This window comes from Scyliorhinus torazame, chromosome 25, assembly GCF_047496885.1.
Source record: "Scyliorhinus torazame isolate Kashiwa2021f chromosome 25, sScyTor2.1, whole genome shotgun sequence".
NCBI classification, from domain to species: domain Eukaryota; kingdom Metazoa; phylum Chordata; class Chondrichthyes; order Carcharhiniformes; family Scyliorhinidae; genus Scyliorhinus; species Scyliorhinus torazame.
In genome coordinates, this window is record NC_092731.1 from 42710987 (window position 1) to 42726076 (window position 15090).

At 50.2% G+C, this 15090-nt stretch overlaps 1 protein-coding gene across 4 annotated transcripts in view; it reads right to left on the bottom strand.

Moving 5' to 3' along the window:
* Positions 1-15090, bottom strand: part of LOC140402506 (pancreatic secretory granule membrane major glycoprotein GP2-like) — an 82908-nt gene that overhangs the window by 1817 nt on the left and 66001 nt on the right. For all 4 annotated transcript variants that reach the window (XM_072490364.1, XM_072490362.1, XM_072490365.1 and 1 more), the window contains exons 5-8: positions 13874-13950; positions 13604-13768; positions 9515-9613; positions 1922-2004 (exon numbers count right to left, since the gene is read on the bottom strand). In XM_072490364.1, the coding sequence (XP_072346465.1) occupies positions 1922-2004; positions 9515-9613; positions 13604-13768; positions 13874-13950 (424 nt within the window). The remainder of the gene's footprint in view (positions 1-1921; positions 2005-9514; positions 9614-13603; positions 13769-13873; positions 13951-15090) is intronic.

Here is a 15090-nt window from a genome sequence, read left to right on the forward strand (position 1 = left end):
ACTTGGGCGGAGAGATGGCAGATGGAGTTTAATCCGGACAAATGTGAGGTAATGCATTTTGGAAGGTCTAATGCAGGTAGGGAATATACAGTGAATGGTAGAACCCTCAAGACTATTGAAAGTCAAAGAGATCTAGGAGTACAGGTCCACAGGTCATTGAAAGGGGCTACACAGGTGGAGAAGGTAGTCAAGAAGGCATACGGCATGCTTGCCTTCATTGGCCGGGGCATTGAGTATAAGAATTGGCAAGTCATGTTGCAGCTGTATAGAACCTTAGTTCGGCCACACTTGGAGTATAGTGTTCAATTCTGGTCGCCACACTACCAGAAGGATGTGGAGGCTTTAGAGAGGGTGCAGAAGAGATTTACCAGAATGTTGCCTGGTATGGAGGGCATTAGCTGTGAGGAGCGGTTGAATAAACTCGGTTTGTTCTCACTGGAACGAAGGAGGTTGAGGGGAGACCTGATAGAGGTATACAAAATTATGAGGGGCATAGACAGAGTGGATAGTCAGAGGCTTTTCCCCAGGGTAGAGGGGTCAATTACTAGGGGGCATAGGTTTAAGGTGAGAGGGGCAAGGTTTAGAGTAGATGTACGAGGCAAGTTTTTTACGCAGAGGGTAGTGGGTGCCTGGAACTCGCTACTGGAGGAGGTAGTGGAAGCAGGGACGATAGGGACATTTAAGGTGCATCTTGACAAATATATGAATAGGATGGGAATAGAAGGATACGGACCCAGGAAGTGTAGAAGATTGTAGTTTAGTCGGGCAGCATGGTCGGCACGGGCTTGGAGGGCCGAAGGGCCTGTTCCTGTGCTGTACGTTTCTTTGTTCTTTGTTCTTTGAGAGAGAGAGCGGGCCAGACAGGAGCAGAGAGGGAGAGAGAAAGAGAAGGTGTTATATTCTTTGTTGTAGCCCCAAAGCGAGAGAATCCGAGGTGACACACGGTGCAAGGGGTTTATTTACAAAATGCTGCCCAGACAGGGCACACTGGTGAACTTCACAAAAGCCCGCAGAGCGCTCCGATTATGTCATTGCGTAACACGTGACATTAACACGTGGGTGGCACGGCGGCACAGTGGTTAGCACTGCCGCCTCACAGCACCAGGGACCCGGGTTCAATTCCAGCCTCGGGTGACTGTGTGGAGTTTGCACGTTCTCCCCGTGTCTGCTTGGGATTCCTCCGGGTACTGCGGTGTCCTCCCACAGTCCAAAGATGTGCAGGTTAGATGGGGTTATGGGGCTACGGGGAGAGGGCAGGGGAGTGGGCCGAGATAGGGAGCTCATCCCGAGGCTCGGTGCAGACATGATGGGCTGAATGGCCTCCCTCGGCACTGTCGCGATTCGAGGGATTCGGTTGTTATATTACACCAGCCAATGCTGTTACTCTGATACATAACAGAAAGTAAAAGATGGGCAGATGGAGACAAAGCAAGAGATTGAGAGAGAGAGAGAGAGAAGGTGAGAGAGGGAGAGTGAGAGAGAGAGAGAGAGACAGAGGACAGACAGAGAGTGATGCAGCAGCAGAGATAGACAGAGAGGAGAGAGAGAGTGAGGGAAAGATGCAGAGACAGAGAATGACAGAGGGAGAGGGGGTGACCCCGGGGTCAGCAGTGCAATGTGGGACTGCTTCACATCTCATTCTGCCCCTTGTTGTGTGATGAGATCAGCCCAATGGGACTGACTGTGACAAAGCCCCTGCTTTAGTTACACTGTCGAGGCTCTGACACCAACACAACAACAGGAGGAGACCACTCAGCCCATCAAACCTGTTCCAGGGGATAGGAGGGCTGCCTGGGTAATATGAGGGTGAGCAGAGGGGGAGTGGAGCTGCTGTATGTGACGTGGAGACTCCTGATCTCTGAATTCAGACAGTGAGAGGCAGGTGTTGGTGTCAATATTTAATCGCAAAACAGTTTCTCACCTCCAGAATGATTTTCTGAATCGATGCAAGATCAAAGTCTCCCATTAATTTGATCACCAGTTTAAACTCTTTGCCGTTAACTCCTAAAGACAACAATCACAGCATGAGAATGTTAAACACACTAATCACAGCTCAGAATGTGTGTGCACAGCAAGAAGTCTGACATCATCAGGTTAAAGTCCAACAGGTCTGTTTGGAGAATGTGTGTGTGAGAGAGAGACAGCAAGATAGAGAGAATGTGTGAGAGAGACAGCAAGATAGAGAGAATGTGTGTGAGAGAGAGAGACAGCAAGATAGAGAGAATGTGTGTGTGTGAGAGAGACAGCAGATAGAGAGAATGTGTGTGTGTGAGAGAGACAGCAGATAGAGAGAATGTGTGTGTGAGAGACAGCAGATAGAGAGAATGTGTGTGTGAGAGAGAGACAGCAAGATAGAGAGAATGTGTGTGAGAGAGAAAGACAGCAAGATAGAGAGAATGTGTGTGTGTGAGAGAGACAGCAGATAGAGAGAATGTGTGTGTGAGAGACAGCAGACAGAGAGAATGTGTGTGTGAGAGAGAGACAGCGAGATAGAGAGAATGTGTGTGAGAGAGAGAGAGACAGCAAGATAGAGAGAATGTGTGTGAGAGAGAGACAGCGAGATAGAGAGAATGTGTGTGAGAGAGAGAGAGACAGCGAGATAGAGAGAATGTGTGTGAGAGAGAGACAGCGAGATAGAGAGAATGTGTGTGAGAGAGAGAGAGACAGCAAGATAGAGAGAATGTGTGTGAGAGAGAGACAGCGAGATAGAGAGAATGTGTGTGAGAGAGAGAGACAGCAAGATAGAGAGAATGTGAGAGAGAGAGACAGCCAGATAGAGAGAATGTGTGTGTGAGAGAGAGGGACAGCAAGATAGAGAGAATGTGTGTGTGTGAGAGAGGGACATCAAGATAGAGAGAATATGGGTGTGATAGAGACAGCAAGATAGGGAGAATGTGTGTGAGAGAGAGATACAGCAAGATAGAGAGAATGTGTGTGTGAGACAGACAGCAAGATAGAGAGAATGTGTGTGAGAGAGAGACAGCAAGATAGAGAGAATGTGTGTGTGAGAGAGACAGCAAGATAGAGAGAATGTGTGTGTGAGGGAGAGACAGCAAGATAGAGAGAATATTTGTAAGAGAAAGAGACAGCAAGATAGAGAGAATGTGTGTGTGAGAGAGACAGCAAGATAGAGAGAATGTGTGTGTGAGGGAGAGACAGCAAGATAGAGAGAATGTGTGTAAGAGAGAGAGACAGCAAGATAGAGAGAATGTGTGTGAGAGAGAGACAGCAAGATAGAGAGAATGTGTGTATGAGAGAGAGAGACAGCAAGATAGAGAGAATGTGTGTATGAGAGAGAGAGACAGCAAGATAGAGAGAATGTGTGTGTGAGAGAGAGAGACAGCAAGATAGAGAGAATGTGTGTGTGAGAGAGAGAGACAGCAAGATAGAGAGAATGTGTGTATGAGAGAGAGAGACAGCAAGATAGAGAGAATGTGTGTGTGAGAGAGAGAGACAGCAAGATAGAGAGAATGTGTGTGTGAGAGAGAGAGACAGCAAGATAGAGAGAATGTGTGAGAGAGAGAGAGAGACAGCAAGATAGAGAGAATGTGTGTGTGAGAGAGATAGCAAGATAGAGAGAATGTGTGTGAGAGAGACAGCAAGATATTGAGAATGTGTGTGTGAGAGACATACAGCAAGGTAGAGAGAATGTGTGTGTGAGGGAGAGACAGCAAGATAGAGAGAATGTTTGGAAGAGAGAGAGACAGCAAGATAGAGAGAATGTGTGTGTGAGAGAGAGAGACAGCAAGATAGAAAGAATGTGTGTGAGAGAGAGACAGCAAGATAGAGAGAATGTGTGTGAGAGAGAGACAGCAAGATAGAGAGAATGTGTGTGAGAGAGAGAGAGACAGCAACCCTCAAGTGTATTGAAAGTTAAAGAGATCTAGGAGTACAGGTCCACAGGTCATTGAAAGGGGCAACACAGGTGGAGAAGGTAGTCAAGAAGGCATACGGCATGCTTGCCTTCATTGGCCGGGGCATTGAGTATAAGAATTGGCAAGTCATGTTGCAGCTGTATAGAACCTTAGTTAGGCCACACTTGGAGTAGTGTTCAATTCTGGTCGCCACACTACCAGAAGGATGTGGAGGCTTTAGAGAGGGTGCAGAAGAGATTTACCAGAATGTTGCCTGGTATGGAGGGCATTAGCTATGAGGAGCGGTTGAATAAACTCGGTTTGTTCTCACTGGAACGAAGGAGGTTGAGGGGAGACCTGATAGAGGTATACAAAATTATGAGGGGCATAGACAGAGTGGATAGTCAGAGGCTTTTCCCCAGGGTAGAGGGGTCAATTACTAGGGGGCATAGGTTTAAGGTGAGAGGGGCAAGGTTCAGAGTAGATGTACGAGGCAAGTTTTTTACGCAGAGTGTAGTGGGTGCCTGGAACTCGCTACCGGAGGAGGTGGTGGAAGCAGGGACGATAGTGACATTTAAGGTGCATCTTGACAAATACATGAATAGGATGGGAATAGAGGGATACGGACCCAGGAAGTGTAGAAGATTGTAGTTTAGTCGGGCAGCATGGTCGGCACGGGCTTGGAGGGCCGAAGGGCCTGTTCCTGTGCTGTACATTTCTTTGTTCTTTGAGAGAATGTGTGAGAGAGAGAGACAGCAAGATAGAGAGAATGTGTGTATGAGAGAGAGAGACAGCAAGATAGAGAGAATGTGTGTATGAGAGAGAGACAGCAAGATAGAGAGAATGTGTGTGAGAGAGACAGCAAGATAGAGAGAATGTGTGTGAGAGAGAGACAGCAAGATAGAGAGAATGTGTGTATGAGAGAGAGAGACAGCAAGATAGAGAGAATGTGTGTATGAGAGAGAGACAGCAAGATAGAGAGAATGTGTGTGAGAGAGAGACAGCAAGATAGAGAGAATGTGTGTGAGAGAGAGAGAGACAGCAACCCTCAAGTGTATTGAAAGTTAAAGAGATCTAGGAGTACAGGTCCACAGGTCATTGAAAGGGGCAACACAGGTCGAGAAGGTAGTCAAGAAGGCATACGGCATGCTTGCCTTCATTGGCCGGGGCATTGAGTATAAGAATTGGCAAGTCATGTTGCAGCTGTATAGAAGCTTAGTTAGGCCACACTTGGAGTAGTGTTCAATTCTGGTCGCCACACTACCAGAAGGATGTGGAGGCTTTAGAGAGGGTGCAGAAGAGATTTACCAGAATGTTGCCTGGTATGGAGGGCATTAGCTATGAGGAGCGGTTGAATAAACTCGGTTTGTTCTCACTGGAACGAAGGAGGTTGAGGGGAGACCTGATAGAGGTATACAAAATTATGAGGGGCATAGACAGAGTGGATAGTCAGAGGCTTTTCCCCAGGGTAGAGGGGTCAATTACTAGGGGGCATAGGTTTAAGGTGAGAGGGGCAAGGTTCAGAGTAGATGTACGAGGCAAGTTTTTTACGCAGAGTGTAGTGGGTGCCTGGAACTCGCTACCGGAGGAGGTGGTGGAAGCAGGGACGATAGTGACATTTAAGGTGCATCTTGACAAATACATGAATAGGATGGGAATAGAGGGATACGGACCCAGGAAGTGTAGAAGATTGTAGTTTAGTCGGGCAGCATGGTCGGCACGGGCTTGGAGGGCCGAAGGGCCTGTTCCTGTGCTGTACATTTCTTTGTTCTTTGAGAGAATGTGTGAGAGAGAGAGACAGCAAGATAGAGAGAATGTGTGTGTGAGAGAGAGACAGCAAGATAGAGAGAATGTGTGTGAGAGAGAGAGACGGCAAGATAGAGAGAATGTGTGTGTGAGAGAGACAGCAAGATAGAGAGAATGTGTGTGAGAGAGAGAGACAGCAAGGTAGAGAGAATGTGCGTATGAGAGAGAGAGACAGCAAGATAGAGAGAATGTGTGTATGAGAGAGAGACAGCAAGATAGAGAGAATGTGTGTGAGAGAGAGACAGCAAGATAGAGAGAATGTGTGTGAGAGAGAGAGACAGCAAGATAGAGAGAATGTGTGAGAGAGAGAGACAGCAAGGTAGAGAGAATGTGTGTGAGAGAGAGACAGCAAGATAGAGAGAATGTGTGTATGAGAGAGAGACAGCAAGATAGAGATAATGTGTGTGTGAGAGAGAGACAGCAAGATAGAGAGAATGTGTGTGAGAGAGAGAGACAGCAAGATAGAGAGAATGTGTGTGTGAGAGAGAGAGAGAGACAGCAAGATAGAGAGAATGTGTGTATGAGAGAGAGACAGCAAGATAGAGAGAATGTGTGTGTGTGAGAGAGAGAGACAGCAAGATAGAGAGAATGTGTGTGAGAGACAGCAAGATAGAGAGAATGTGTGTGAGAGAGAGACAGCAAGAGAGAGAGAATGTGTGTGAGAGAGAGAGACAGCAAGATAGAGAGAATGTGAGAGAGAGAGACAGCCAGATAGAGAGAATGTGTGTGTGAGAGAGAAGACAGCAAGATAGAGAGAATGTGTGTGTGTGAGAGAGGGACATCAAGATAGAGAGAATGTGTGTGAGAGAGAGACAGCAAGATAGAGAGAATGTGTGTGAGAGAGAGGCAGCAAGATAGAGAGAATGTGTGTGTGATTGAGAGAGTGAGATAGAGAGAATGTGTGTTGAGAGAAAGACACAGCAAGATAGAGAGAGTGTGATTGTGTGAGAGAGAGGGACAGAAGGGGAGAGAGAGAACGTCCTGTGCAAATAACACCAAAATACCCCAAGGAAGCCAACAAACAATTCGGTACAAGGCAAAGCCGCCATCACTCGGGTCAGTGCACGCACCCCACCCCCAGCCCCCAACTCTACCCCCCCCCCCCCGACTCCAGCAACAGCCCCACATTGGTGGAGAGGCGCCCGCACGCAGCACAGTCCACCAGGAAAGGACAGGCAGCTCACAGTGAGGAGAGAGACAGAGCGAGAGAACACCCCTCCCCCTCACTCGCCCCGGGAAGGACACCTCAACCCCAGTGCACAGAAGCAGGAGGGCCGCAACTGGCGAGCACCCAGGCGCTAAGCCCAAAGTAAAAAACAGAATAAAAATATAATAACCATGTAATCCCACAACAATAAATTAAAACCAAAACATGCTATGGACAAGCAGTGCACATAGTCTATTGGACCCAAAAAGAAAATGGTGGAAAATCTCAGCATGTCTGGCAGCATCTGTAGGGAGAAAAAGAGCCAACGTTTCGAGTCCAATTCCAGCATCCGGTCTCCGGACACCATCCAGTCCAAAACTGCAAAAGTGAGTCCGTTCTCCTCCACTTTCAGCCTGACAGCGGGCCAATCAAAACCGCCCCGTGCTCCACTCCCAGACAGTAAGCCAAAAGGCAGCCAGTGACAAGTACTGGTCCCAGGCGTGGCAACTGCAGGCAGACAAACTCTATCCTCTCTCTCCCCTGCAAACGGGGCATGGAGTGGTCTGAAGTTTTATTGTGACTAGTGAGGAACAAAGTGAGCTGTACCCGGTCAGTCTGGCATCTCGTGGAGTCCGTGTCTCCGTCTCCCACTCCCCTAATTCATGCCATCTCACTCCCCTCACTCACTCCATCCCACTCCCCTCACTCACTCCACCCCACTCCCCTCACTCACTCCATCCCACTCCCCTCACTCACTGCAGCCCACTCCCCTCACTCACTCCATCCCACTCCCCTCACTCACTCCATCCCACTCCCCTCCCTCACTCCATCCCACTCCCCTCACTCACTCCATCCCACTCCCCTCACTCACTCCATCCCACTTCCCTCACTCACTCCATCCCACTCCCCTCACTCACTCCATCCCACTCCCCTCACTCACTCCATCCCACTCTCCTCACTCACTTACTCCATCCCACTCCCCTCACTCACTCACTCCATCCCACTCCCCTCACTCACTCCATCCCACTCCCCTCACTCACTCCATCCCACTCTCCTCACTCACTCCATCCCACACCCCTCACTCACTCCATCCCACTCCCCTCACTCACTCCATCCCACTCCCCTCACTCACTCCATCCCACTCCCCTCCCTCATTCCATCCCACTCCCCTCACTCACTCCATCCCACTCCCCTCACTCACTCCATCCCACTCCCCTCACTCACTCCATCCCACTCCCCTCACTCACTCCATCCCACTCTCCTCACTCACTCACTCCATCCCACTCTCCTCACTCACATACTCCATCCCACTCCCCTCACTCACTCACTCCATCCCACTCCCCTCACTCACTCCATCCCACTCCCCTCACTCACTCCATCCCACTCCCCTCACTCACTCCATCCCACTCCCCTCACTCACTCCATCCCACTCTCCTCACTCACTCACTCCATCCCACTCTCCTCACTCACTCACTCCATCCCACTGTCCTCACTCACTCCATCCCATTCTCCTCACTCACTTACTCCATCCCACTCCCCTCACTCACTTACTCCATCCCACTCTCCTCACTCACTTACTCCATCCCACTCTCCTCACTCACTCAGTCCATCCCACTCCCCTCACTCACTCCATCCCACTCGCCTCACTCACTCCATCCCACTCCCCTCACTCACTCCATCCCACTCCCCTCACTCACTCCATCCCACTCCCCTCCCTCACTCCATCCCACTCCCCTCACTCACTCCATCCCACTCCCCTCACTCACTCCATCCCACTCCCCTCACTCACTCCATCCCACTCCCCTCACTCACTCACTCCATCCCACTCCCCTCACTCACTCCATCCCACGCCCCTCACTCACTGCAGCCCACTCCCCTCACTCACTCCATCCCACTCCCCTCACTCACTCCATCCCACTCCCCTCACTCACTCCATCCCACTCCCCTCACTCACTCCATCCCACTCCCCTCACTCACTCCATCCCACTCCCCTCACTCACTCACACCATCCCACTCCCCTCACTCACTCCATCCCACTCCCCTCACTCACTCCATCCCACTCCCCTCACTCACTCCATCCCACTCCCCTCACTCACTCCATCCCACTCCCCTCACTCACTCCATCCCACTCCCCTCACTCACTCCATCCCACTCCCCTCACTCACTGCAGCCCACTCCCCTCACTCACTGCAGCCCACTCCCCTCACTCACTCCTTCACACTCCCCTCACTCACACCATCCCACTCCCCTCACTCACTCCATCCCACTCCCCCCACTCACTCCTTCACACTCCCCTCACTCACACCATCCCACTCCCCTCACTCACTGCAGCCCACTCCCCTCACTCACTCCTTCACACTCCCCTCACTCACACCATCCCACTCCCCTCACTCACTCCATCCCACTCCCCTCACTCACTGCAGCCCACTCCCCTCACTCACTCCTTCACACTCCCCCCACTCACTCCTTCACACTCCCCTCACTCACACCATCCCACTCCCCTCACTCACTGCAGCCCACTCCCCTCACTCACTCCTTCACACTCCCCTCACTCACACCATCCCACTCCCCTCACTCACTGCAGCCCACTCCCCTCACTCACACCGTGCAGAGTAATAATTGCCACTCTCTCAGTAGTGGATTTGACGATTGCTCCGGGAGTTTTCCAGGTGAACTTTGAGTTTAAAATCCCTCTGGATGTTTGTACCTGATGATGATGATGTAGCATTTGGGACAGTCATTGAAGATGCAATGTGTGCCCGAGTGGTCTGCGGTGTGGGTGGGAGAGTTGGAACAACAGCTTCAGCTGGAAATAAGGGACACAAAGAGAGGGAGACTGAGTGAGGACAAAATCACAACATCAAAACAAAATACCAAAGTGCCGGGAATCTGAAGTCATTACAGAAGCTTCTGGAAAGAGCACATCTGACAGCATCTGTGGAGCGAGGACCAGAGAGCCTTGCAGATTGATAAACTGTTTTTGGCCGAGGGACAGCAGCCTACAAGGTTAAGTCTGTTCCACAGACAGTGCCAGACAAGCTGAGTATTGCAGATTCTTCTGTGGGGCTGGTTTAGCACAATTGGGCTAAATAGCTGGCTTGCAATGCAGAACAAGGCCAGCAGCACGGGTTCAATTCCCGTGCCGGCCTCCCCGAACAGGCGCCAGAATGTAGCAACGAGGGGCTTTTCAAAGTAACTTAATTGAAGCCTCCTTGTGACAATAAGTGATTATTATCATTATTACCACAATCACCAAACTCCGTTTCAAACCCTTCCAATAATTCAGCAAATGAGAGAGAGGAGGCGGAACAGCCTCCACAATCATACAAATGTGACTCCTACCCAGACTGGTCCCCACACGGACAGTCCACATACTCCTGACCCCATAACAAACCCCTCCCATAACAAACCCCTCCCATAACAAACCCCTCCCATCCCCTCCCATAACAAACCCCTCCCATAACAAACCCCTCCACCCATCAGTAAGCCCCCCACCCTGCACACCAAACCTCGACCCGAACAAGCTCACCTCTGGGGTAGAGGATCCCAAACAGTCACAACTCTGTCAGTTTATCATTTTTTAAAGTTTCCCTCCCTCTCGGCCCGAACTGGCTTCCCCGTATTTTGAATTTGTGCCTCATGGTTCCAGACTCCCAAACCCGGGAAAACAGCTCAGCCACACCCACCCTGAGCCATGCCCACCCTGAGCCACACCCACCCTGAGCCACGCCCACCCTGAGCCACGCCCACCCTGAGCCACACCCACCCTGAGCCACACCCACCCTGAGCCACATCGAGCCTGTCTCTGCATTAAGTATGTTTTAGGTTTCAGTGAGTGTTCATCGGGTCAGAGAGTTTCACAACACAGAAAGAGGCCCTTCAGCCCATCGGGTCAATGCTCACCTTCAAATACCCGTCAATTCCAATCCCATTTCCCAGCACTTGGTCTGTTGTCTTGTTTGCTTTGGCATTTCAAGTTCTAAACGCTACTTAAATGTTCTGAGGGTCCCGCCTCCACCCCCTTTCAGGCAGCGAGTTCCAGATTCCCACCTCCCTCTGGGTGAAAAAGCCTTTCCGCAAATCCCCTCCATGTCTCCTGCCGCTGGTCTGAAATCTGTGCCCCCTGATTATTGGCCCCTCAACTGAGGAGAGAGGTTTCTTCCTGTCCACCCTTTACATGTCCCTCAAATTGTGTACACCTCACTCCGGTCCCCCTCGGCCTTCTCTGCTCCATGGAAAACCGCAGCCTAACCAGGGCAGCGTGGTCGCACAGTGGTTAGCACTGTTGTTTCACAGCTCCAGGGCCCCAGGTTCGATTCCCGGCTGGGTCACTGTCTGTGCAGAGTCTGCACATTCTCCCCATGGCTGTGTGGGTTTCCTCCGGGTGCTCCGGGTTCCTCCCACAAGTCCCGTAAGATATGCTGTTCGATAATTTGGACATTCTGAATTCTCCCTCTGTGTACCCGAACAGGCGCTGGAATGTGGCGACTGGGGGATTTTCACAATAATTTAATTGCCCTGTTAATCTCAGCCTACTTGTGACAATAAACATTATTGTTATTAGAGCTGGAACGCTCCAACCCAGGAACATCCTGGTGAATCTCCTCTGCACCCTCTCCAATGTAATCACATCCTTCCTATAATGTGGTGACCAGAACCGTACACAGTTTCCCAGCCAGGGTCTAAGCAGTGTTTTATACAGCTCCATCATTACCTCTCTGCTTTTATATTCTATGCCATGGCACGTATCCCATATGCTTCTTAACCACCTTATCTACCTGTCCCGCTGCCTTCAGGGATCTGTGGGCATGAACCCGAAGATCCCGCGGGCCCTCTGTGCTTCCTCGTTTCCTGCCGTTCACTGTACATTCCCTTGTCTTGTTCCTCCTCCCAAAATGCATCACCTCACACGTTTCAGGGTAAATTCCACTTGCCGCTGTTCTGGTCCTCTAACCAGCCCGTCTATATCATCCTGAGAGAATACATGTCTGGGTTCTTCAAACTCTCTTTGTAAGACAGACCAGACACCCCACGAACAAGTCTGGTGAACCTTCGGTAAACTCCAGCAATGGGAATAATATCCTTCCTCGGGTAAGAAGGGGATTTGAGGAAAACAGTTTTACCCAGAGGGTGGTGGAGGCGGATCTGGAACACACTGGCTGGGAGGGTGGTGACGGTCTGGAACACACTGGCTGGGAGGGTGGTGACGGTCTGGAACACACTGGCTGGGAGGGTGGTGACAGTCTGGAACACACTGGCTGGGAGGGTGGTGATGGTCTGGAACACACTGGCTGGGAGGGTGGTGACGGTCTGGAACACACTGGCTGGGAGGGTGGTGACGGTCTGGAACACACTGGCTGGGAGGGTGGTGACGGTCTGGAACACACTGGCTGGGAGGGTGGTGACGGTCTGGAACACACTGGCTGGGAGGGTGGTGACGGTCTGGAACACACTGGCTGGGAGGGTGGTGACGATCTGGAACACACTGGCTGGGAGGGTGGTGACGGTCTGGAACACACTGGCTGGGAGGGTGGTGACGGCCTGGAACACACTGGCTGGGAGGGTGGTGATGGTCTGGAACACACTGGCTGGGAGGGTGGTGGAGGCGGTTGCCTCACATCCTGTAAAAAGTACCTGGCTGAGTTCTTGGCACATTGTAACATTCGAGGCTGTGGGACAAGTGCTGGCCAATGGGATGAGGTGGGCAGGTCAGCTGCTTTTCATGCATCGGTGCAGACTCGATGGGCCGAAGGGCCTCTTCTGCACTCGGTGATTCTGTGATTCTATAAGGAACCACATCGACACAAACCACTCGGGGTTTGGTCTAATCAGAGTTCTATAAATTTGCAGCAAGATTTTGCTGCTCCTGGACTCCAATTCTCTGCTGACAAAGCCTAACATACCATTCACTTCCTAACTGCTCGTTGTAAATGCATGCTGGGTCTCAGTGACTTATTGATGAGGACTCCCAGCTCCCTTTGTACGTTTACACTTTCTAATCTCTCACCATTTGAGAAATAATCTGCACATCTGTCCCTCCCACCAAAGTGATGACCTCACATTTTCGATGTTCTCTTCCATCTCCCATGTTCTTGTCCACTCACTAAATCTGTCCAAATCCCCGTGAAGACTCTTTGTATCTTCCTCACAGCTCACATTCCCACTCACATTGCTCCTTTCACAATCTTGGAAAGATTACAATTGGTTCCCAACGTCCAAATCATTGATCAAGAACAGCTGGGGCGGTCCAGAGAGCTGAGCCTTGTGGACCCCACTCGTCAGAGGCTGTCAATGTGAGAGTCACCCCTTTATTCCCACTCTCTGTTTTCTGCTTGTGAACTAATCCTTAATCTTTGCCAACATCTTGTTTAGTTTGTTGACCAAACTCCTGTTGGTAACTTTATCCAAAACTTTCTGAAAATACATAAACTCTTCATGCCCTTTCTCAATTCTGTCAGTAACGTCCCAAAAAACGTCCAACATGTTCATCAAACATCTTCCCCCACATTAACCCATGTCGACTGTGTCCAGTCAGATCCTCATTCTCCAAGTGTCCATTTCTCACATCCTTTGGAATTGATTTGAGCGTTTCCCCTCCGACTGCAGCAAGGTGACTGAGTTGGGAAAGGGTTACAAAGGAGCTGTAACAGTGTCTGATTCAGTTCCTGTCGCTGGAAATTACACTTTGGGTTTCAGTCCCTTACAGCAGGAAGGTCTGATGTAACTTTGTCATTGCTGCTGCTGACCTGGGACATCCCAGAATTACCCATTTACACCATTTAAAACCCCAATATACCTGTGCAGTAAGCGAGGTTACAATTTGTTGTCTTCTGCAAGTAATAAACAAAGTAATCGCTGCAGCGTTTGATCTTTATTTCCTGAGTCCAGTGACAGGGATTTCCACTCCAGTGAAAACAAACTCTCCTCGTCACCTCCCCATCACCCGGAGTGGGATGGGAACCTGAAATGAACAGAGTGAAACAGAGGGAACAGAGTGAAAAGTGTATCCAGTGTGAATACTGTTGGACAGTCAATGTAAATCTGAGATAATAGAGTCTGAAATTACCGTTTAACCAGCCCGGGGCGTTTGTGGAGCAGTGATTGATTGCGACAACAGTCTCAGGAATGATCGATCCACCAGGACTGAAAGAACAATCACACAGTCAGTCGCTGTACTGGGGAAAGCAAAATACAATGAAGCTGGAATTACTCAGCTGGTCAGGCAGCCTGTGTGGAGAGAAACAGAATTAACCTTTCTGTTTGTGATGACCCTTCGTCAGGACAGGGGAGTTATCACAACACCAAACATTAACTCTGATTCTCTCCACAGAAGCTGACTGAGCTGCTGAGTATTTCCAGCCTGTTCTGTTTCCATTTCACATTGTATTCAGGAGGACGTGTGTGAAATGTGCAATGAGATAAACTCAGCCAGGGAGGAACTATTACCATGTTTAGCACCCTGGAAAGTGGACATATCCCCTGAAAGAGACAAAATGTACCCGAGGCTGCTGAGGAGAACAAGGGAAGATGTAACAAAGACTCAAAGCAGCTTCACCCATCGACCGTGGCGAAAGGTGTGGATCCGGAGATCTGGAGGACTAATAACATTGATAAAACCAGGATGAAGAGACAGGAGCACTAAGGACAGACCACTCCGCCTGATGTCTGTTGTGGGTAAATTACGGGAAATAATTGTGTGAGATGATATCTACCATGTTGAAGAAAGACATAAATTCATCAGAGTCAGGATAGATTTGCTCGGAAATCAAGTTTGACTAATGTGATTGCATTGAGGAAGTTACGTGGAGAGTTGATGAGGGTAATGTGCATGATGTAATTCACATGGGTTTTAGCAGGAGTTTGGACAACATCCAACAAGACAGACAGATCAGGGAATTAGAAGCTGATGAGATGCAGACAAAGTGGTGAACTGGACCCCAACTGGCTCCCTGTCACAACAGGCTTCTGGGTGGTGTTATTGAGATTCACCACGGAGTGAGTGTCCCTCACCATGGAGTGAGTGTCCCTCACCACGGAGTGAGTGTCCCTCACCACGGAGTGTGTGTCCCTCACCACGGAGTGTGTGTCCCTCACCACGGAGTGAGTGTCCCTCACCACGGAGTGAGTGTCCCTCACCACGGAGTGAGTGTCCCTCACCACGGAGCGAGTGTCCCTCACCACGGAGCGTGTGTCTCACCACGGAGTGAGTGTCCCTCACCACGGAGTGAGTGTCCCTCACCACGGAGTGTGTGTCCCTCACCACGGAGTGAGTGTCCCTCACCA